At 41.7% G+C, this 24,897-nt stretch overlaps 1 protein-coding gene across 1 annotated transcript; it reads left to right on the top strand.

The window, feature by feature from the left end:
* Nucleotides 1-6,075: 6,075 nt before the first annotated feature.
* prkcg (protein kinase C, gamma) lies at nucleotides 6,076-24,797 on the top strand. The gene is made up of 17 exons (XM_038711243.1): nucleotides 6,076-6,898; nucleotides 7,936-8,191; nucleotides 11,530-11,561; nucleotides 11,672-11,754; nucleotides 12,692-12,803; nucleotides 13,721-13,849; nucleotides 13,957-14,113; nucleotides 14,431-14,632; nucleotides 15,104-15,301; nucleotides 17,129-17,302; nucleotides 17,617-17,708; nucleotides 18,192-18,254; nucleotides 18,409-18,547; nucleotides 19,604-19,684; nucleotides 19,861-19,968; nucleotides 20,940-21,080; nucleotides 21,889-24,797. The coding sequence occupies exons 2-17, from the start codon at nucleotides 7,950-7,952 to the stop codon at nucleotides 22,048-22,050; spliced, it is 2,115 nt and encodes a 704-aa protein (XP_038567171.1). The 5' UTR covers nucleotides 6,076-6,898; nucleotides 7,936-7,949; the 3' UTR covers nucleotides 22,051-24,797.
* The last annotated feature ends 100 nt before the right edge of the window (nucleotides 24,798-24,897 follow it).

Raw genomic sequence — 24,897 nt, 5'->3', positions numbered from 1 at the left:
GTGAGATTTCTATCGCTCACTTTGTGTTCTGTCATTTATCTTAGAGCTGGGTACAGTTAGATGCCAGCAGTGATGTAGTTGTTTGAGCATTTTTATCAATATCAAATCCAGGAATACAATATTTATTTGATTAAATATACATTATATCTAGTGAATGCTGCCCAACTATGTTTTTTAGTAAAGTAGCAAAATATGTATGATCTGGATTGGTTAGTTGATAAAATATCTGCACCATACACAGCTATCTGTCTCTGTTAAACTCCTGCCTTCTCCTGCTTGCTCCATTCTCTCTCCCTCCATCTCCCTTCTCCCTCCCTGCTGCAGCAGGTCCCAGTCCTCAGTCACTTCTGTTCCATGTTCACACATATGCACGGGCATTTACACACATACAGTACAGTGACACACATACAGTACAGTGACACACATACAGTACAGTGACACACACACACACACACACACACACACACACACACACACATACACACACACTCATGAACGGTGTGTGGGAATGGAAGGAGTGTGCTGCGTCCCTGCTGAGGTGCAGCAGATTGATCCTGTACTGATCTGCCACCGGGTCCCAGGGGATTTGTAACGCATGTCTGTGGTGCAGGGCTTAACACTCACTCTCTTTCTGTCTTTGTCTCTCTCTCTCTCTAGCGACATTAGCGTTGTCTCTTGCTATGCAGTGCAGTGGCCCTTACGCTCCCGTACCTCTCACCCTCCATCTTTCTCTGCCAAGTTCCCTTCGTCTCCCTGTTTAGATTTTTGCTCAATTCCATTTCCTCTGACTGACTGTCATTTCATTTATTCTCTGCTCTACTCTATCTCTGGTTATGCCCTCCTTAAAATTGTTCTGTCCTCCCTGTGGATTTCCCTTTCTACTGCATTTTATCAATAATTTCTCTATTGTTTTTTTTCACTACCCTTTTGACACCTATCTTGTCTTATATAACATGTATACATGTATGTTTGTAGAAACATACGGAATAACTAAATCTCTTTATCTAAATATCTGCACAGACTATGATCACACACGTACAGTACATGTGGAAGGAGAGCGCTGTTTCTTTTTCATCATGTGTGCAGTGCCGCAGGGTTCTACAACTCATCGGCTTGATCTCTGAAGTTGAAAAAATACACAAGCACCCTTTCATCTCATGCTTTTTTCCCCCCAGCTACACGGCCAATTTCTCGCCTCTTTCATTTTCACATGAGCCACGACCAGGGACAAATGAGCTAACTGACCGACAACAGCTTATATTAGCACTGTTTGTTTGTGTGTTTTTGTGTGAGAGCGAATACGTGCTCAAACGTGTCTTTTTTCTGTACGTTGCATGTGTGTCTTTATGTTAGCATGCTTTTTTTAATCATTCCAAGCAGCAGCAGTTGTAGCAATCTCTGGCTATTTTACTAGTTGTAATGGGAATGAACACAGATACATTTACACAATAATACAAACACCATTTTAAATGCAAATCTGTCCCCTTAATTTATTTGTCCTCTTAATTTGGTTCACCAGATCTCTGTGGATGTTTAAACCCAAGTTATGCGACTCGCCGTTTCTGTTGATGTACTGCAATATGCTTGTGCTGGTGCTTGAAGCTGGTGGTACCACATCTTGCCCCAGCGAAGGAGTACATGTCATTAAATATTGATTATAGATTATCAAGATGTTGACTAATGGTGTAACTAACAATTACTGTTAATTGTAATAGTAATATAATAACGATTATATCCAATATATGTTTAATAAAACTCCGAAAGCAATGGAAAGTGATATTTTATCAAAACAGTTGCTGATAAATTTTCTGTGGATCAACTGAACAATTAATGTAGTAATCACTTCAGCTTCAATGTAGGTATCCCTTGTGCGTACTCTATTTGTATGTCTTTTAAGTATTTTGATGCTTAAGGATTTGGTTGTCTCTGTTGTCCTGTTGTCAGAATGTAAAGTGGGGAAAAAATAGCTTTATGTGCTAATGGTCCTTAACGATAAGGCGGTAACATCAACAGAAACACAAGTTCATGGATGCTGCGGCCAATATGTTTGAAGCAACATTACCACCACATCTAGGACATAATAATTATTCATACTACACCCTTGTTTGCCTGTGTGTGTGTGTGTGTGTGTGTGTGTGTGCGCGCGCACTGCCACCTACCCAAAGGGAATTCATCCTAGAAAATTGGGATGAAGATTAAGATATCCTCAGACATTACCTTGTTCTCCCTTCGTCTCATTATCAAATCGCCCCTCTTACCCTGAATCTCCTGCCCTCCTGCTTTTATCCTTCCCCTTGAGCACATTTTGTTCACAACCTTTTCTTCCTTCCTATAGCAGTAAGAAAGGTCTTGCAGCCGACAGCTGAGGCTTTGAGTTCTTGTTAGTATTTTGCACAACTTTCAGCTCACATGCCTGTTTTGCTCATGTTAGTAGATGATGTATTGGCTTGGCCACAGTCCCAAACTCATTATTCTCGTTGCCTCAAACTCAGCCTCAGTGGGTGCAGGATCCGCGAACACAAATATTTTATTGATCTAGATAAAAAAAAGTGAATGCACAAATACCACCAAATTATGCTCTTTTTTAAAATAGACATATTAATAGCGACATTTTGATATGGTACTTGTTAAAAATGGCAATAATCGATATTTTAATAATAATAATGTATCACATGACTACTTAAATGTGAAAGGGTGGGTCATTCTTAGTAATGAACCCACAGAGAATTACCCCATCTGCAGTTCCCCTTAACTCTATGGAGCGTTTTAGTGTCTTTCAGCTCATTGTTTTGGATTTTACAGCCTTCAACTTTAATGTTCATTCACTCTCACTGCTCTAATAGCCTAGTTTACAGTTGCAGCAGGCATCGGTTTTCAGTGAAAAATACTGTGAGCTGTATGCTACTTGCTCAGCACCAAACAGACAGACACTAGCAACTAGCAACTAGCTGGTGGAGCATTTAGCAGCCAAAAAGCCAGATATTAAGTTAGTGGAGACAAAAACAGAGATAAAAAGAAAGTGAATATTGGAATTATATTTATCAGGTGGCAAGAAACACCACTCCAAATGAATGGTAAAGTTCCTCCGTTAGTGATACGTAAAGAGGCAACTATTGGCTAACATGATAATATGTCATCAATGTGTTCACAGCTCATTTCGGCTGCACAAAAGTGATTGCAGATTGAAGGTTTCCCTAAAACTTATCAAAAACATTTATGAGCCATATCCCTTTGCACAATGTGCCAGGTTATACAATCAAACTTACCTTTCCATTTTCCCCCAACATTGTAAAGTATGCACAGTGTGTTGGGTTTGAAAGAGAGTGAGAGGTAAGCTGTATACCAGAGCAACATACTAGAAGAGAGAAGCACTAAAGAAAATGGGAAAGTGTGCAATGGGTTATTGACTCATGGGACAAAAACAAAATTCCTGTCATTTAACCGATCAAAATGGATTAAAATTCCTTTTCCTCAGATTCTCAGGCCGCAGAGCACTCTCTTATCCACAAACCCAAATCCATGATCCACAATCCATTTGATTTAATTTACACAACTCCCTCACTTGTCCGTGTGGTTTTCCATTTTAGCAGTATTTGTTGTTGCAATGAGAGGCAGGTCAGAAGTAAAATAAATATGGAGAGCAGGCTTATTTGCTTTAGAACTGAGAGTTTGTAGGCCATGTTGATTGGCCCCAGTCGCCTGCCAAATGTCTCATCTGAGTGGTGTGGCAGTATGTTGCTCTCTTCCAAAAACACAGCAGACCACTCTTCATTAAAAAATGCAAATAGAAGCACACCCCAACAGAAAACCAATACAAGCAAACAGAACCAATTGGTTCTGAAGAGACAAATTTAACAGGCAGATATGATTACCTCAGACACCACTTCTCCCCTGATTCCACAAACAACAGTTAGACAAGTCAATTTACCTTAATTTCATTGTAGAAGAAAGCAAGCCAGCCAGCCAGCCAGCCAGCCAGCCAGGTTCAAGCCAGTGCCTGATGCGAGTGAGCGCTCGTTAGATGATAATGGATGCGTGTAATTGGTGAAGTGCTGATTGCTCCCCCAAAAAAGATTCCATCGGAGGAGAATTTTCTGTTTCATTAAGCCATGGTCAGAAATAATAAGATAGCCATCTGTAGACTGAGAGAGAAAAAAAAGAGGGGGGCTGGGGTATGGAAAGTGCTCATGATCAGAAATGGTAGCAACAGCTTCCAGTGTTGCCATATAATAGTGGTTATTGTAAAGATGGTAATAGCCAAGAACAGAATGTGGTTTGGGGTGTGTCTTCTTCACTGATATCATATCCTCATTTTTCTTTTTTTTCTGTCACCTATATATTTCCTTTTATCTTCACTCCTATCTGTGTTTTATATAATTATCCCTCTGCTCTTAATCCTGCAGGCTGCATCTGTGTTTGTACGTCTTTTTGGTTTACAGCCTTTATGTGTCATTGGCTGGCTGCACACCAACACGATTTTATGGCCCGGGATCAAACACTGTAAAGCATGCTCCGATAGGCAAGCAAACGCACACTGATACAGACACATTACAGCCACAAGTGCTTACTCATCACACCGCGTAGAAGGGAAGCATTGTGAGCCATTTATGTGCTTTGATTTTCAATGCTCTGATTACTGAGGGTTGCATGGTCTACAGCTCATATTTTTTGCCACCCCCCTCTTTCTCTTACATTGTGAGAACATCTTCCTCCTTTATTTGTGACAACAGAACTAGAACGTGACTCACCCATTTTCTGGCTCTTATAGGACAGCGATGGCAGTTTGATAGAGAAAGGCCTGGTGCCGTTATGTGTGAAGGAAAGCCCCCTATCATTTCCAATCAGCTGCTAGTTCTGCATGACTAATGCTGAAATGACATATATCATTGTCAGATAGGGCATGTTAGCACAGCTGTTTTTTTTTTTTAAACAGCCTCCAACACACACACACACACATATGCACACTAGCTCACCCTTATCTTGCTGGCTGACACCATTTTGCTCTCTAACAATCTTGCTAATTATAATTGTTAATTAATTCTCTGCCAGTGTCCTCATCAGGAGACTAATAACCTACATTTCCATTAATTAGACCTTCAACCCTTCACTCCCTCTCTCAGTCTCTGCGTCCCACTCCAATCCACCCCTTCGTCCCCTGCCTGCCTGCATCCCTGCTCCCGCCTTCTGCTCCCATCTCCCAAGATTGTCTATATACCATGTGCAAACATGGAATGTGATTAATTTTGTGTGGGTGTGCACTTGTATTACTCACAGGGACAAACATTTGTGTACATAATCATTTTACAGGGGCTCCACCCCCATTTGGGGACAAAAAGCTGGTCCCCACAAGTGCAGTTTTAGGGTTAAAGGGCTAGATTGACATTTAGGGAAACAGACTTATTTGCTTTTTACTGAGAGTTAAATGGGAAGGTTATATCGTTCTCACGTCTCTGTGGTAAATATGAAGTTGGAGCCAACAGCTGGTTAGCTTAGCTTAGCATAAAGACTACAAATAAGGCCATACAGTCTTCTGGCATCTCTCAAGTCCACTTAATAACATGTTATAGTAGTCCAAGTCTCTGCTTGTTGCCTGGCAACAGGTCCCGGCCAAGAAATAGTTATAATGTGTGAATCTATGAGGTGGTTGGCATTTTTTTGTTACCTTCGGACAGAGCTAGGTTAGCTGTTTCCCCGTTTCCAGGCTTTAAATGCTATACTAAGCTAACCAGCTCCTGGCTCCAGCTACAGGCATGGTGTCACTTGTCTCATCTGACTCTCAGCAAAAAAGCGTCTCCCTCTCCTTGACTGGGATTGTGAGTAAAAATAATGTCCTAAGTGACAAAACTAGTTTATGTGGGTGTATTTGCGTGTGTGTGTATTTGCATGTGAGCGCCCTTGACAGTATGTGGGCAATCAGTGGACAAACAGCCTCTCTTGGAAACTACTCTTCCCATCAGGCTTAGCTGACCTGGTTTCAGTGCACAGTGGAGCAGTGTTATTATGCCACCACTTGCTGTGATCTCAGAACCAATCTAAAATACGATGGACATTCTGTTAACTGCACTGTTGTGGAAAAGATTAACTGAGTTGTTTATTTTACAGGCCTGCTGATCCTTCATGTGGATCTGCAGCAAACTCCGCAACTTTTAACAGTTTATTTTCTGTTTTAGCTGTGCTAACTGGTCGTTTCTTTCTCCTCCTCTGAAGCTCTCTGCTCTTTTCTTCCAGACTGGATACACTCTCACTCCTCTCCTTTTCCTCTCTGGCACTAGAGGAAGTGAGGGACAGTTGGCACTCGCTTGTCCATACTGTATTGGTGGTGGCAAAATGGCAGTGTATCTCTCATCCACCCTCCTTCCTCTACCTCCCTCACCATCTCCTGAGAGAAGTAACCCAGATTTCAAAATGAATCGCTGCCTATTCCCCTCAATCTTTCTCCTCTCTCTCTCTCTCTCTTCCTCTCTCTCTCTCTCACTTCATTCTCTCACATCTCTCCTCCTTTTCTTAGTAAAGAGAGAATCAATCTTGGAAAGAGAATACCACCTCTCTATCTCAGCCTCCTCCTCACCCTGCCTCTGGGTTAACGGATATATACCACTTCACTCTTCTATCTTTGGTTCCTAGAAAGCTTGAATCTCTCAAAACGCTTGTTGCCCTCTCTTTTTCTTTTTTCTCCTTTATTTTTTGGCTCATTCTTTTCTACTTGCCACAGCACTGCTTGTCTTGGTTTTTCTGTCTTTTCTTCCACGTCTTTCTCTTTTTTTGAGGTGACCCACTACAGGTGTGACACCTTAGCCTTTCTTTTGAAGTGAGCCAAACGAAGAGAAGAGAGGGGGAGAGGAAGACAATAAAGCTGTCCTTTAGTCGAGCCTTTCCTCCAAAATCACCACCAATTCAGGTACTGTGTCTTAATCATCTTTGCCGGATGGGTCTGTGCACATTTTTGGAATATATTTTATCTTCCAATCATTATTTTTACAAATTTCTGAGTACCATGCCATTTTCCCCACCATTCTCCCGTTTCACCCTTTTGATTGATTTTCTCCTGCTTCTTTGCTGAGACACCACCATTTCATCACTTTTTTTTCTAACATCGTTTTTTTGCTATGGGCTTATTTATTTATTCATTAAATCTCTGTTGGTGTTTCATTTATCATTTAGTAGTGTGCAACTCTTGCACCACAGCCTCTCCAGCTAATGTTTGCAGTTTTGCACTTTTTCCAGCACATCTCATTCCCTTTAGACATTATTTTTCATATTCTGGTCCAAACTTTATTTCAGAAATGGGATTAATTGCTAATAAGGGCAGGCAGGAAGTCAAGAGAGGATACAGGCTCTAATATTGGAGCAGGTGGTGGGGGTGTTGTTGACATGGCAACAGGAGGTACAGTTGACATGAGGGGGGGGGCGTAGCCAGAGAGATGGAGATATAAGGGGTACAGAGAGAGGGAGATGTCGGTTGAATGGACAGGAAGTATGTGGGACACGCTGAGTTGCACTAATTGTTTAGCGTTGTTGTTTCAGAGTCTCTTAGGAGAGTTTTGTCTCCGTATGTGAATTAACCTCCGTCTCCCTCAATACACCCCTTTTTCCCTTTCACTCTCACCTGTCACTTTTCCCGTGCTCCCACCCTACCGTCTTTTTCGCCACTTGCGGTCCATATATCCTTTCTCTATCTTTCTCTCCATCACTTCACTCTTTCACTGCTCCCTACCCTACATCCCATGTGCCAATAATACAACTCCTGTCTCAACCATGACCCATTACACTTTCCGTCCCTCCTACTCCTCCTCCTCATACTCTCCCTCCATGTCCTTGCTTCCTCCCCTCCTCACTCTCCCATGCTCAAGGTCTTTCGCCTGTACAACTCTATACTGTGCTTACTGACACTCATTATCCATTCCCCTTCTCCGTGCCTCTCTCCTCTTTCTGCAGCATCTCCAGGCATTATGTCCACCCCGGTCTCCCCTTCCCCCACCCTCTCCCCTTTGACACTGGCCTCCCCTACATCGGCAACCTCCCCTGGAGCCTCCCCTCTGCCCTCGCCCCTCTCCCCTCCACCCAGGGTGCCCGTGTTCCAGAGGAAGGGAGCGCTCAAACACAAGAGGATTGTCGAAGTGAAAGACCATCAGTTCACAGCCCGCTTCTTCAAACAGCCCACCTTCTGCAGCCACTGCACCGACTTCATCTGGTAACACACACACACACACACACACACAAACACACACACACACACACATTTACAGATGCACATTTACACAGCAACCAACCCGGCAGTTCATAAGCCGCCTCCTCAGGCATCCCACCACTCCATCTGATATTTTTTGTACTTTTTCTTTCTTTCACCAGATCCAGCTGCCTGCTGGAGAAACAGCCCACACTGTGTAGCCACCACACTGACCTGATCTGATCACATAACCTCACCTCCACACTGCAGCCCACACGATACAGGGGTTCCTTTACGAACTTCATGTATTCACTCACACACACGGAGACACACATAGAGATAAACACATACAGTATACGCATTATAAGGACATATAGGAGTATGAATGCTTGCACACAGATGACCATACATGCAAACATGCACAAACACACACAGGCAGCAGTATAGGAGGAATTATTCAGATCTTAAAAGGGTACTCTATCAATATAGTATGTCACTTCCACTTTCCACAAAATTGGCCAAAGTGTCCTGTAGTATGGGCCAAGTTCCAAAAATGCTGGATGCTGCATTCTCATAATGCAACTCAGTAGAGACTTTCATTAGGTCCCTCCATCACTGGGTTTATTTTTCAGACTTTGGAACGCCTCCAGAGCCACAAAAGACATTAAGGAATTGTTTTTGCGGGCTGAGTAATACTACTCGTAATGAGTAAACTGAATGTGTAAAATCTGTGGAGTGCACCTTTAGTGCACCTTTAGTGCGAAACACAAAAAAGGCTTCATCAGAAAGTCCTGAAAGTTAAGAAATGTTCCATGATTTTAAATAAAGTACAAGCAGTAAAATGAACTCGGGTATCAACAGTTCTAAGTCTAAAATGTAATTGTTAGATTTGAAATGTGTTCATGTGTAAGTAGTATTTAATTGTTGTAGTTGTTCCAGATGGTGCTTGACCTACAGTAACTATTTTAACTGCTGGAATTTACACTCGTCGCTGTCCAGTGAAAACCACATATCTCCGAATTTGGTCCAATTTTTGAAGGTGTTCCTTTATGGGTTTAAAAATATGTTTCATTTGTTTGATAATGGCGGGATGAATCATGACAAACATGGAAAACAAGAAAGTTAAAAAAGTGCATTGTCACAAAGCTGAAAGCAGGGCTGTTTCTCTTACTTAGGAAAAGTTGATGTTTTGGAGATCCTCAGATTTCACAGGACAGGGACAATATGTTTTTATTTACAGGTGAATGCAGTGTAAACAAACAAACAAACAAACAAAAATAATAGAAATAAAGCAACAGTCAAGAAAAGTACCATTGCCTCAAATACAGTATTTGAGATGTATTGTTTTATGTAATACTTGTGCCTCTGACATGCACACACATGGGTATTCATGTAAATGGGTCTTGTGTACAGACAACCATGCAGGGAACATATTCTGTCCAGTAAAGCCGTGGCAGAGTGTATGAGTCGTTGTGTGTGTGTTTGAACATATGGTGAGGGTGTATGTAAGATGTAGGGCGGTGCATGCGCCAGCAGCCTCTGGGTAGCTTTCAGGACATTTCTCCAGCTGGCTGTTGTCTTGGCTGCGGTAGCAGCACTTAGCTCAGGGTGAAAACTCTTTTCCATCACACAGGATGTCAACCTGGGTGTCGAAGCCCCTGGGGGGATAAGTAGATTAATTAAAGACTAAGAAACGATAGTTCTAATTTTGTAATGTAAATATCTTGTTTATTAAATCAGGCTCTAGAAGGGAATGGGATGTATCTTGTATGGCTCCTTCAATTAACAATTGAATGAAACTGAAAAAGTGGCATTGGGGTCACATTTCAATTTTGTGTGTTTGGAGTCAATACCTTGCTGTTCAGTGGTGATGGCGCAATGAATAAGCCACCTGCCTTTGGTGTGAGAGACTTGGGTTCAATCCCCCCCTGTGACCCAACCACCATTGTGTCCCTGAGCAAGACACTTAACCCCTAGTTGCTCCAGAGGCGTGCGACCTCTGACATGTATAGCTTTGGATAAAAGCGTCAGCTAAATGAATACATGTAAAAAAAACATTGGCTCTCATACTGAAAATCACTGAATAAAACCATAAAATGGTAAATAAACTAAATCTAAGGACAGATTGAACAGGCCTTATTCACAGCAGACATTTGAAAGCACAGGTGTTACTAATAACATTAATTATGGCTCTTTTGTAAACACTGTACATTCAATTGTTCGAGTAAGTCATAACAGTGTCACAGTGAGCCTGCATGCACTACAGTACCCTGAAACTGAAGCAACTGAAGGAATTCAGTCATCACTAATTTTATCATTTACACTTCTGCTTTTCCTACTGTGACATGTCAAAATGTGTTCAGTGAAAAAGGCCTATTGCAAAGACTTTAAAGTAAATTATTCACAATTAATACTATATAGTCCATAATAAGGGCGTGTTCTGGTCAGTTTTACAGGGTTTTTCAGGATGTTTTATGGCAACTTTTCATTTAATGGCATGTGTTGGAGAGGTTTTTCAAAGCATCATTAAATTTAAAATGCAGTGATGTCCCTGTAATAACTGGCCAGCAAGCAGTCCTGTATAGTCTCTCTAAATCCATACCTGGTTCTCTAATGCTCTCTGCTGGTCAAAATACAGAACTGGCTGCATACACTGCAGACAGAGACTTCTGTTGAATGCTGATCAAGGATCAGATTACCTTCTGCAACCCCATCTTTAATTATTACTTAGCCAGATGGTGAACTGATCTCAGATCAGTGATTATGGTCCGTTTCCTATGAACCCCTGGGCCTCTCCAGTATGATTGTGGAGGAGCTCTCGGTGGTGTCTTTTTCGTCTTGCCTTTCTAAACCTCCTAATCAAAACTTGATTCACAGCATGCAAAGCCGCTGAGTGGACTCTTTACTAAATCAATGGCTTTAATTATTCAATTAAAGGAGACACTGGAAACTAGCCAACACCGCAGTTCTGGAAACAGAAGAATTGTGTTTATACATATGCGTGTATGGGTGACAATAAGTGATCCTGCTCCGTTTGACCTGGTCAACAGTGTGGCTCAGAAAGGAAAGACACTCAAACTTCACACATAATGACTTAACGTAATGAGTGTTTATCATGTTACTAGTCTCTAACACAGCTAGTGGAGTTTTGATGAGACAGAATTTGTTCTCAACTTGTGCCTACATGTGTGTTGGTCTTAGTGTAATACAGAAAGGAATAATGCAACAACCCTATCTCTGTCTTGGCAGCATTATCTATATTATTTTGGCTAAGAAAGAGTCCCAGAAGCAAAATATTTCACCTTAAAGAGGAGAAGAAAAGATTGTATTTGTGTCTTAATCCATGTGCCTTTTTCACTCAGGGGAATCGGCAAACAGGGATTCCAATGTCAAGGTAAAGATAAACCCGGTGTTATTGTCTTTTTCCGCTGTATTTAATCTTAGATTATTTTCTCAGTGTGACGGATTCACTTTTGAGGATATTTTTCTCTTTCTTTCCTCTAGTTTGCAGTTTCGTGGTCCACAAAAGATGTCACGAGTTTGTGACCTTCACCTGTCCTGGCTCTGTGGCCGGCCCGAAACCAGATGTGAGCAGATCTGTCATCGTATCATTGCATTGCTTTCACTGTTACTCTCTTGTTTTCCATTTTAGTCCATTTAAGATTTACCCCGTCATCATTATGTTTAGCCATCCGCTCGTTGCCACCTTCACTTACGTATGACTCATCCGTCAATCCATACATCCTTCACATCACGCAGCCTTGTCCCATCTGTGACGTCTGCTCATGTCATGTCATCCTACAAGGCCTCGGAGATGCAGGGAGTTGGAGATAGAGAGTGGGGGAGATACAGGTGGAGGGTTGGAGGGACTGATAAGAGGGAGAATTACGGGGGGGGGGGGGGCACAAGACTGCTCAGTCTTCCTCTCTGTGGCATTTTGAGGATTTCAGGGAGATTTGTCTTTTCTTCACATTTTCTTTTCTGCCAGCCACATAAACTGCCTCAGAAATGAGGTCAAGGGGAATGTGTGTGTGTGTGTGTGTGTGTGTGTGTGTGTGTGTGAGAGAGAGAGTGTGTGTGTGAGAGAGAGTGTGTGTGTTTGAGTGAAAAAGGATGAGAGCGTAAAAGGAACACACACACAGAGGGAAAGAGGAGGTGTTTTTAAATAGCGGCTCAGAGGGACGAGGGAGGGAAAACAGTTTGGGAGAAGGTGGTGTATGGAGAGCGGTGGTGGGGTCTGATGAGCTGAAGAGAGATAAAAATGATTCATCCCTCTCTGCGCAGCATACACATACACTCACACAGAGCCTTGCCTAGATGCACTCTCATTTATATGTCCTCTCCCAGTGGAGAAATCTAATTGGCTTGTCCATGAATACCCCACTCAACATCACTCCACTAATCATACTCTGTATGTATGTGTGTAAATGTGTGTGTGTTCACAGTGCCTTCCATGGTCACGCTGCAGATGTGTGTGTGTGCGCGTGTTAGTTCTCAATGCAGAGTGTTTCTGTTGTATTTCAGGACCTGAAGAGTCGACACACATTTAAGCTCCAGACGTACTCCAGTCCCACCTTCTGCGACCACTGTGGCTCGTTGCTGTACGGCCTCATACACCAGGGCATGAAATGTACCTGTGAGTTTCACCATATTTAACAGTGTAATACATCTGCGTGTGTGTTGTTGTAATAATTATGTTGTAGGTATAAAAATCATTTCACACAGGCACATTATTAGGACTCACCTGCCAGCTGGGGAAAAAAAGATGGCTACGACAAAATTAGCCTCCAAAATCTAGTGTTGACTGGGTTGTGTGTAGGTTTGGGAAGTCCTCTTATTTACTTTCGAGTTAGATGAGAAGTGACTATGCCTGGCTAGGAAGTAGTGCACATAACCCTCCTGTAAAACCACAACTTGTCATTTTTACACTTGTTGGCTTTTGTACTCCATGAACAAATGTGATATAAGGTGTTTATTATGGTTGCTGATAGGGGAATTTTGCTGCCTTCAGACAGGGGCAGGCTAGTATTTTCCCCCCTTTTCCAGTCAGCAAATGGGCTGCTGGGATTAGACTTAAAACTACAAGTAAGGCATGACAGTTGTATCAGTCTTCTTAACTCACTCTCGAGAAGAAAATGTAGAACAGTTCCTTCAAGGTTAGGTTCCAGGTTTGGGTTAGGCAAAAAGTGGTTATGGTTAAAGTTGGGGTAAGTCTATGGGGAATAAATATAAGTCGATGTGATATCGAAAATCCTAAAGTGAAAAAAACATAATGTGCGTGTATGTCTACATTTTTTTTTTGGCATTTGAGAGTCAGTGTAGAAATAGACAGGAGACATGGAGAGAGAGATGTGTATGACATGCAACAAAGGTCTGGGAATCAAACCGTGGACATTGCAGTTATGTGGTATGCACCTTAACCAGCAGGCCACCTGGATGCCCTTATAAAGCGTTTTTTATTTTATTATGTTGTTATTTATTTTTTGTGATCTAATTTATATCTTTTCTATAGTACAGGTGTTTGTTCATACTTGTGTATCTTTGTACTGTGAGGTTGTGACATGAACGTCCATCGACGGTGCGAGACCAGTGTTCCCAGTCTCTGTGGCCAAGACCACACAGAGAAGAGAGGGAGGATCCACCTTACTATCAGAGGAGAGAAGGAGGATGTGTTTGTCACAGGTGAGAGGACCCGCTGGATTATGGGAAGTGTTTTTTTAAAACAAAAAGTAGGATTACACAAGTAATGAAGGATTTCTCCCGGTGTCCTTTCTATACTTTCTCTCCAGTGCGGGAGGCTCGTAACCTGATGCCTATGGATCCAAATGGCCTGTCAGACCCGTATGTTAAACTCAAATTGATTCCAGACCCAAAGAGCCACAGCAAGCAGAAGACCAAGACCATCCGCTCAACACTCAATCCCGTCTGGAATGAGAGTTTCACCTTGTGAGTCCTTGTGAACTTGCTTTGTGAATGCGCTTTAGGTAAAATAAGATGACCCAGATATTTGAATTACAGTGTCATAAAAAAGATAGAGAAAAGAAGGTTGATGGGCCTTGAATATATGCTGCTTGTTGTGCATAACCAGTGTTAAAATTTTACCCTTTAATACAGTTGTGTTTGCATTTTTCAGAAAGTTCAGAAAATACCATGAACGTGAAAATTTAAGAAAAACAATAATTTGTCTTTGTGCATTCTTGTGTTGCTTACACAGTGAGCTAACTGTCCCCAGTGATTTTGAGTTTTTGCATTCGTCTCTCCAGCTCAGTGCGTGGTCACCAGTGGGACAGGAGACTGTCTGTGGAGGTCTGGGACTGGGACCGCACGTCTAGGAATGATTTCATGGGAGCGTTGTCATTCGGAGTGAGTGAGATCTTCAGGCGCCCTATCAGCGGCTGGTTCAAACTGCTGGCCCAAGACGAGGGAGAATACTACAACATTCCCGTGCCAGACCCAGATCTGCAGGTAGGAAACTTGCTCCAGCCAAAAAGTCATCAGTCGGTCCTCATGGTGAACAAAAAGCGAGAGTGAAAACTGTATCCCTGTATTCACCAGAGCGGAGCAGCCCTTTATTTTTTACCATGCTAATGTCCATTTATTCTAAAGCCTTGGCATAACCTTTATCAGCTTATAATTACCTACATCTAATAAAGAACAGCTGTGACTGTTCACACTGGGTCAGGATCTTGAACTGTCCCTTGGCTTACAATTCTATCTGAGACTGGAAAAAAAACTGGAAGATTTATGTCTGGTGTTGTGGCTAAATAATTAGATAATAAATTACATTGAGTCCCCTCCCTTCTCTATTACACTCTGTCTCCACCAGGGTGCAGGATTGTTCTGCCTGACTGTATTCCAAAACTAGGGGTGGGAAGGAGTTTGGTTTTGTCTGGTGTTTAGAATTCATCTCTCAATCCTCCCACTATGATTTTCCAGGAGCCTCAGCCAGACGCTCCAACACCCTCTCTGCCTCAAGCAATACCTATCCCGCTGTCTGAAGTGTTCCCTGCGGCCCTGTCCTCAAACCCTGTGCCGTCCTGTCCACCTGTCCACACCCCAGGCCCTGCCAAAGTCAAAGTGGGCCTCCATGACTTCAACTTCCTCATGGTGCTGGGCAAAGGCAGCTTTGGCAAGGTAAACACAGCAGCCACCGAGACAAAATGTCATCTTTTCTACACACAATCAGCACCTCTGATCCAACAGCTGTAAGTGCTATGAAAGAGGCCATTCATGCTTAAAACAACAACGATTATTCCTGGCTTTAAATGATTTCTTCTATTGATGGACTTGACCTTCAAGTGGCATTTCATACAGCAGCTTCTGGGCAGAGCAAGAAAGAAAGAAAAAAAAATCCCTTTCTTACTAATATGCTCATTGTCTCTCCTTCTCCTGCCAAATTATTCCTTTAACCCTTAAGATTCTTTAGTGCTGTCAGCAGTCGTGAGCTCAGGCTGGCTGGCTTCCTATGTGCCACAAAGGCAGTGGGTCCACCTGGAGGTTTTCATTTCAAGGGAGCCTCTGCTCTCTCATTTTCTCTTTAATTCCCCAGTAGATGAGGTATAATGAAGAGAATGGAGTTTTGAGTCCTTCTTCCTCAAATGAAATCCCCCTGTGCTGTTTCATAACTGTCAGAGGAGAGTCTACAGAGGACAGGAGAAATAGACTCCACTTACGTAAGATGTGAGAAGAAAAAAAACGACCCAAGAAAGGAGAGACAGACCCCGGGGCTGCTGAGTGAGGAGAAGTGAGAAAGAGACACATAGGGATAAAGAGAAAGAGGGAAGGATCACTGTGCAACACAAAGTGACAAAATGACCAAAAGGAAATGGGATAATGAGGGGGAAGACAGGAAAAGAGTACACGTGACTGTGTTAGTAGAATTTTGTAATGTTCAGAAGGGTGATCCATTTTGATGTGAGTTAGTTTGAGAACACGGGGATGAGCAGGAGACACGATATCAGAGAACATCAGGATTTCTCTCATGACTGGCAGTTCATCAATAGCACACACATACAGTACACGCACACACAAGCACCTTTGTGTAGTCCCATTGATTTCTGAAAAATTAAACCGTGTAATTTTCTGTACTACTCCCAACTATTTAAAAGTAAAATGAAATCCTCGCCAGTGACCATTAGGGTGGCCAGACAATTTTAAACAGTGTTGTTGTCAGAACTTTGCAGTGCTCTTGACCATATCTTTGCCGTGAAGCACAGTAAAAACCTGGGTCATGTGACTCTCATTGTAGAAAATTACAGCATCATTAAAGCAACCCGCCAGCAGCCAATTTCACAGGAGTGGGAGCTGCGGAATGTGTTTTTAATGTCTGATAAAAACATGAGAGCCGCTGTGCCTTTTCATTTATGACATTAACGTGTCTTGAAATCTTCAGGCATAGAACAGCTTTAATTAAACATTGCTTCAGTTATTTCACCATGTCGGTGTAAATGTGCACATAACTGAACTTGCTCAAGTAATGTGATACACTTTTTCCCTTACACTATTTTACTTTCTTACCAGTATATGCATTTTAATAATAGGCACTGAGTATGACACTTCATTTCATGCACAAAATCTACCAGAAGTCTGCAAATGTGCCTAAAAAGCACGCAATTTTATTAAAACAGCAGAACTCATTTTCTCCCAACTAGAACGGCTTGTCACTCACAACACAATGACCTAAAAAAAAGTACACTACTGGCAGAGGTACAGCACATGCATAATTCTATCTAGAGTTAGAAATGAAGCTTGAGTGAGAGATGCATTCGAGAATTTGAACCAAGGTTGAATTTGAATGCATTGCTAGCATCATTCTCTTCTTTTCGCCATGCCAGACACTTGGTGTAGAGCTGTGTATAAATAAGCATTGTGTTTATTTATGGGCCTCGGCAGTTTAAAGACGTGCAGTAGCTCCTTTAAAATTCTTGGGATTTGTTGTTACAGTAATGTGTGTCTGTACAGGTGCTGCTGGCAGAGGAGCGAGGCAGTGAGCGTCTGTTTGCTGTGAAAGTGTTGAAGAAAGACGTTCTTTTCCAGGACGAGGACACAGAGAGCGCCCTGGTAGAGAGGAGGGTTCTGGCGCTTTCCTCTCGCCCTCACTTCCTCACATCGCTCTACTGTGCCTTCCAGACTGAGGTGTGTATGTGTGTGTGTGTGTGTGTGTGTGTGTGTGTGTGTGTGTAGGTATATTGGGCCTTAAATGAACCACATCATTTTCATTAAAGTGTCCATAAACCAGCCTGACATTTTGGCTGCCTAGCCCTCAGAGGAGTTGTTTCAGTCCAGGTTGACTGAGAATTTCGGTTAATAAATTAAATAATTAGCTTGCTTTCTTTAACAAGGTCCTTGGTCCTGGAGGAGAGGTTTTAACAGATTGCTTTTTAATTTGGACTAGAGGTGATTATGTACGGAGAGTGTGTGTCCATCTTGCGTCTGTTTTGTTTCTGCAGGACCGCCTGTATTACGTGATGGAATATGTCAACGGAGGAGACCTGATGTTTCACATTCAGATAGTTGGCAAGTTCAAAGAGCCTCATGCAGCGTATGTAGTCAAGAAGTTCCTTCTTTTACCTTTAATCTCAGTCCTCATCAACAGCGTCTCATTTCCTGCCTTTCTTTTATTCTCTGCTCCTTTACATATACACTCATCTCTTCGCTTTATTCATTATACCTGGTGACTCATAAAAAATCATCAACTCAAGTACCAGCCCCCCCACACACACACACACACCCCAGACTTTCTCCTCCCACTTATCTCATCTTGTCTTATACATCTTCCCTCCCCCTGGCTGTTCATCTAATCAATAATCTTTGATATATCATCTAAAACTAATTTTTACCCTGTTGCTCATTTCCAGCTCTCTTTCTTCACTTCTCCGCCTTTCATCTATTTGGTTTCGCTCCCTTTCATCACCCATTTGAGCTCCTTTCCCTCTCTCCTCGCCGAAAACCTTGGCCAGTTTTCTGAAAGATAAAGCAACCAGTAGTGAGTGGCCCCCAACCCCTCCCTTCTCTCTCCCTCCAGGTTTTATGCAGCGGAGATAGCGATCGGCCTCTTCTTCCTCCACAGCAAAGGCATCATATACAGGTAAAGAAGTGGGCTGCTCATCTAACATGGCCTGGTTTGGCTGCAGCACAGATGTGACACAGATTTATCATGTCTTTTGGAGCTAATGACTTTTATAAAGATGCTGTCTATCAAAATGATTCATGCCTGTGTGATCTATCTCTGTCTTTCTCAGGGATCTAAAGCTGGATAATGTGCTGCTTGACAGCGAGGGCCACATAAAGATAGCTGACTTTGGGATGTGCAGGGAGGGCATGTTCGAGGGTGACACCACGCGCACCTTCTGTGGAACCCCCGACTACATCGCCCCTGAGGTACACTGACCCCTGCTCTCACTTTCTGGTCCAAACTACCTTTGGAACTTCCTTCATTTGTTCCCTAGATCCCTCATTTCCCCTCATTTCACCCCTGTCTTCCCCTCTTCAGTTGCTTGACCTGTTTTGCAGTGCTGTGAGACGGCGAGTTGCTTCACTGCAGCTCCTCTCATCTCCTCCGTCCTCTCTGACCTTGTCAGCATTTTTGAATAATTAACTTCACATGATTCAATTAGCAGCAGCAGGGTGTGCTTGTGCTACAAGAACGTTGCATAGAAATTGCGATTGTCCTTCAGAGACCTTGTATTACCAGTTTGGTCTTTCTGTTACTGCAATTGAGAAGTGTAACCTAAGGTGATTAACAAAAATCAATGAAAACTAAATGAAGAATGTCAAAAGGATTTCATTGATGACGACGATGCAAATTTCAGCCTGAAAACAGCGGAGGTGGTTTTGCTTGACACCGTTTTGGAATGAAAACTATCATAACTGTATGTTGTATAACGTTTACCTTGCAAATTGTTTGTGATATGTATGTGTGTGCGTCTGTCATCTGTTAAGTCATCATAAACAAAATAAATTGAGAGAAAGTGTGAAGGAGTGTTTGGTTTGTAGACAGGCAGTAGAGAGATGTGACTGTTGTGCACATCTTTGATATTTTGAAACTTGCTATGGAACCCCTGGGTATTGACTCTCTTATGTAAACACCCATTGATTCTCCTGCATCTGCCATTTGGAAGAGACACAATATATTTCCCCAGGGGCTGGGAATTGTTCCCTTATGCCCCTCCACCCCACCCCACAACAAACAGACACACGTAAACAAATCAAAAGCCATGTGTAGCATTATTTCTGAGCTCATTCATACATTTACCCTCCCTAATGCCATACTCTTTCTCTCTCTCTGCTTTTCACTCTGGCTGTCTCTGATAGCTGCATTTCATCCGAGCAACCGCTACGCTTTCTCTCACTTTCCCTGTCTTCATTTTACATTCTTATCTTTGTGCTGCCATTCTTCCCCTTTATCTCCTTTTCGTTTCTCTCCATCCTTTTCAGATTGTGGCATATCAGCCCTATGATAAAGCAGTAGACTGGTGGTCCTATGGAGTACTGCTGTATGAAATGCTTGCAGGACAGGTAACACTTAATCCTGACAGTAAATCCGTGTGCACAGTCACTCCAGTACTTGTCCTTTGTAATCACTTCAAAAGAATTTCAAAAGAACTTTAATTTCAATATATTTGATTTCAGTTTGCTTGCAGGTCCTAATAGTTACTGTCTTTTTTCCTTCTCTCTCTATCTTTTTCTTCTAGCCACCATTTGATGGTATTGACGAGGAGGAGCTGTTTCAGTCCATCATGGAGCAGAGTGTCTCATACCCAAAAAGTCTCTCTCGTGAAGCTGTTGCTATCTGCAAGGGAGTAAGTCACTATTAATTTTCTTACTCATATAACTGGTTTAGCACAATTGAGATAAATGCCAATTATATTGCATTTTACATCATATTACATTTCTAACATATATTTAAATATATGAGATATAATATAATAAAATTGAACAAAGCTTAGCCATGCACATTGTTGACTACTTAAAGTAATAGTTCAACATTTTAGGAAATCCACTTATTTGCTTTCTTGCAGAGAGTTGGATGAGAAGATTGATACCACTCTCATATTTGTCTGTTGAATATGATGCTAGAGCCAGCGGCCATTAGCTTAGCCTAGCATAAAGGCTTGAAACAGGGGGAAATAGCTAGCCTGACTCTGTCTGAAGAACAAAATTCTCCTGCCAGAACCTCTGATGATTATTAATTAACACTTTATATCTTGGTTGTTTAACTACTGCAACTTCTGCTTGCGGATGGGCTCAGTGACTTCCTTAAGTCTTGTTGCCAAAATATATTCCCCCACATAAATCCCCTTAAAACTACAAATTGTGATTTTTACACTTGTATGTAATGTGTTAATTTTTTAGCTTTATTACCTTTTTTGTTTCCTTTGGACAGAGCCAGGCCAGCTGTTTCCCCCTGTTTCAAGTCTTTATGCTAAGCTAAGCTAACAGGCTGCTGGTTCATACTTAGCATACAGATGTGAGAATGGTATCCATCTTCTCACATTTTGTTCACAAGAAAGTGAATACATGTACTTTTTGAACTATACCTTCAAAACTCACACTCAATATATACGCATAAGTACATCAGAAAAATAAAATTTAATTACTTATAGTATTTAATTTTAAATCCATTCATATTCAATTATATTTAAATATACACCTAAGCTTACCATGTACATTGTAGAACAAACAGAAATCATTCACCTTTATCCTATGATTACCATAATATTTTTCTAATCTTTTCCCAATTTTCCCCTACTTTTTCTCAATTTTCCCGCAGTTCCTGACGAAGCACCCGGCCAAGCGTCTGGGTGGAGGAGAGGATGCAGAAAGAGAGATCAGGGAGCATCCGTTCTTCCGCTGGCTTGATTGGGACCGTCTGGAGAGACTGGAGATCCAGGCGCCCTTCAAACCCAGAACTGTCAGTTGAACAGATGGACTACAGACTCTGCAGACTTGCTACTTTCTTTCTTTCTTTCTTTCTTTCTTTCTTTCTTTCTTTCTTTCTTTCTTTCTTTCTTTCTTTCTTTCTTTCTTTCTTTCTGTCTTGCTTTTCTTGTCACTCTCCTCCCCCTCTCTTCCTTTCTCTTTCTGTCTGTCTCTCAGAGGACACTTTTAGGGAAATGAAGCTATCACTTTCTTCCATCTGTCTCCTCTCTCTCAAACTCCCACGCTTTCCCTCATTTCCCTACATGCTTTCTCTCTCAGCTGTCCACAGTGTGTTGGCCATTTCATCCCCCTTCTTTTCTCTGTTCAAATGGCCCTCTTTTCTCTTTTTCATCGCCTCTGCTGGTTCTTAGAGATGGGCTGCCTGGGAACAGATAGTCCAGTCATAACAGACAGGACCTTCTGACATTGGGGTCCTGCCTACTCCTCCCATATGCAAATGTATGTCATCATTAGCCTGCCACATGCCGGTTTGCGGCCCCTCTGGCCAATGGTGAGGTGTGCCTTGAGTGAGCTGAGTATGCTCAGGGGTTAAAGGCCAGGCCCATTAGTTAAATGAGATTCATATCATCTAACAGAAAGGTTGTCATACGCTGTTAAGGAGCAGGAAAAAAAACATGAGGAGCTTTCGTCCTGCAGTAGGTGTGGTAGAGAGCTCTGTAGAGAGAAAAGGAGGGTGTGGGTGAGAAAAAGTGATGCAGAGGAGGACGATGATGTACAATCAGCATCAAACACAAATGTGTGAATATGCGTGCTAATCTTCTCTTCTTCTTCTACATTAGGGTGGGAAAAAAGGTGAAAATTTCGACAAGTTCTTCACAGCGGCTCCATCAGCGCTCACTCCCTCTGACCCGGATATACTAGCGGCTATGAACCAGGAAGACTTCCTGGGCTTCTCCTTCCTAAACCCAGACTTTGCCCCCTCGCCTCTGACTGCTGTTTGAAAATGACTTCCTAACCTGCTCCAAAAAGTGCACCCAAATTAGCCTCCTTAACAGTTGTTTTATAACAAAGAATTTGAACATGAGAACTAGCAGTATTAAAGACACCTCTCATAATCAAATTCTGACGTTTACATGAAAATGCCAAGACACCTTTATATTCATGCACTCTCTTTGATGTATGTACTTTATCTTGATAAAGAATATGTTGCAGCGATACAAACAAAGCCGGTATTCTACTGTAGATTTCCATCTTAGAGTTTTTTGTAAGACATTCCGTAACTTGACATAAGAGTACTGTAATGAACCAGATAAATGAATCTATTTGCATGCAATGTTTTTAGAATGAATTGCTTTGACACACTAGCTTAGATTATCCAAGAAAATATACCTGTATAACTTTACAATCAGTTTATTTAAAACTTTTTCCATTACTTTGATTAGAATCTTCTTGTGTTGTGAGAAGCGGTATCTTACGAAACAATTACATTTCCAAGTCAGGGTTTCTTTCATAGAGCTATACAGGCCACATAGACAAAGAAGTCTCTTTGACATTTTGCAGTTCATACAGATGAATAAAAATGTTTCTTGCAGATATATTCCAGTGGAACATTGCGTTTATACACAGTAAAGTAATTCAGCATCAGAAGCACTGTAATGTGTCTTTCTAAATATTTATCTCACTCTGAGTGTGTGACTATGACGCAAACAGTGCCAGTAGCCTTTTTTTCTATTAGACTGGAATCCTGTGGAAGAGGCTAGACCTCTCAGTGTAACGTCACGCAAGTGACCTCAGATGACCCACGGAGATGCTGAAACAATGCAGCGGGCGCAGTTAATGTGACAGTTAATGTAGGTTACAGTGCTGCCCTGCAGCTCATGCCCACTCTGCCTGATTCTATTATCACTGGTAGGAAGTCCTCACATTACTGCCGCAGTTTAGGCTGCATCATTTCTTTTTATTCACACGTGATTCTTTTCTCTTTAATTCTTGGACAAGCTGACAAGGAATTAGAATTAGAATTAGGCCTAACCACAAAATACAGTATACTGCTCCTTAATGACCTCCTACAACTGCAATGAAATATGCTTTTGTAGTCTTATAAAATATGCCTTTTAATGATGTTTTCTCCAGCTGAAGCGAAAAGCTTATACAGGGACACGTACTTATTATTATTTTTGTGGTGTATACCATAAAGCTTATTGCTGTGTAATGACGCAATCACAGCATTGATTAGGCGTAATTAAAAGTGAGGCTCACTGAGACTGTTCAATACATGGAAAGATAATAGCAGAGCTGTCATTAAACATTATCTGAGCAGGGTAGGTGGCTGCAAACATACAGTTTAATAATCACATTTCAGTGTTCTTATCTCACAAACCAGCTGGTTCACACAGGAAGCAGTTTGATTTTTGCTTAAAACATCTTTATGATTTTTTATGTTTATAATCTGTGTCAGCAAAATGATAATTGTTACCATTTCTCATCCAGAGGAGCAAAATCATGCAGATTTGCTTTAACTGCGTGTGTAGTAGTGTGTGTAATAGTGGCCAACTGTGAAAGGTCAGAGCAGTTCATCTTATTGCCTTTGCTCAGTTTGAGTGAAAGTCAAATGTCACAATACACAGTTCTTCAACACCATAGCTGATACAATCAATAACAGATAATACAATAGATGATTTATGTATCTGTTGAGTTAACATCTGTTTTCATGTGCTGGAAAAAGAACATCCAAATAAACTTACTGAAAAAAAAAAAATCATGAAACGAGAACTGTTTCATTCTGTTTTGGGTTTTTTTGTGCGAAGCCGCTGAGAAACAAACATACACAGCCTCTCGCTTTGTCTTCACACGCCTCTCTGTCACGCTCACTCCCTCTCCATCACGTTCACACATACTCACTCACTCAAAAGTGCAATCTCAAGCATGTGTATACACACACACACACACTCTTACACACACAGAAGATGCTGACCCCTGTATTTACTGTGGTGCTGTAGTTGTCGAACCAACAAAACCACCACTCAGGCATCTCAATTTCACTCCAACCTCCTCTTCTGAAGATGCTTCACCCTCCTCTTCAGCCCTGCTCACCTTGACCCCCTCCCTCCCCACTCCATCCCCTCCAGCATCATAATGGGACTAATATCCCCATAGAGATCACAGTTATAACAAGTTGACCTTCACATTAAAATCTCATCAACTTCCCATTTCACTCTCTACCTCCCTCTCTTCTTCTCTATCTGCCCTTCATCTCTTCTTCTGTCTTTTCTGTCAGTGCTGCCCTGTAAATGCTTTACTGTGTCATTCTATATAAATCATATTGTCAGAATTTACTGTTGTTGCGATTATCGCTCTGATGTTCCCCGCCACTGCTGTCCGTTGATATGTGTATCTTGTCTTATCTTGGCCTCTGTGTCAATATTATGATTTGTTTTACACTCAGTTTATATTCTCTATTGACGGAATTCAGGCAGTGAAAGTGTGAGAGAGATGAGATGGAGGGGAATCCTACCTGAGCTACGTTTTCTCATATTTTTCTGGACAGATTTCAACAGATTCAGTTGTTTATTTTCAAAAGATTTCATCCCAATTTTGAGGATAAAACACAGCCTGATGTTCTTTGTGTTGTTATAATTCTAAATGAAATGCAAATAATCATGTCAAGAAATGTGGCTTTTATGTTTTATATTGACTCCTGTGATGACAAACTTAAAGTAGCACAGGCAGATGAGACTCTTTTACAGTCTGTGATGTGTTTTTAACCTACAGCACTGTACTGAGGGGTTTTTGTATGGTATTTTAAAGAAAATTAAATATCTGATGCCACTTTTCTGAAACTGCCACTG

Source organism: Micropterus salmoides, unplaced genomic scaffold (genome assembly GCF_014851395.1).
Source record: "Micropterus salmoides isolate LMB-PRFRI ecotype aquatic unplaced genomic scaffold, ASM1485139v1 Ms_hic_scaffold_11, whole genome shotgun sequence".
In the NCBI taxonomy this organism is placed as follows: domain Eukaryota; kingdom Metazoa; phylum Chordata; class Actinopteri; order Centrarchiformes; family Centrarchidae; genus Micropterus; species Micropterus salmoides.
Note: the sequence above shows the minus strand (reverse complement) of the source record. Positions and strands in the feature narration are given on the sequence as shown.

Bases quoted from the DNA above. Each gene is read 5' to 3' on its own strand.
- prkcg (XM_038711243.1), top strand. From the start codon at position 7,950: ATGTCCACCCCGGTCTCCCCTTCCCCCACCCTCTCCCCTTTGACACTG. The intron at 11,755-12,691 runs GTGAGCAGATCT...GTTGTATTTCAG, and splicing joins TGGCCGGCCCGAAACCAGAT to GACCTGAAGAGTCGACACAC. The intron at 21,081-21,888 runs GTCAGTTGAACA...CTTCTACATTAG, and splicing joins CGCCCTTCAAACCCAGAACT to GGTGGGAAAAAAGGTGAAAA.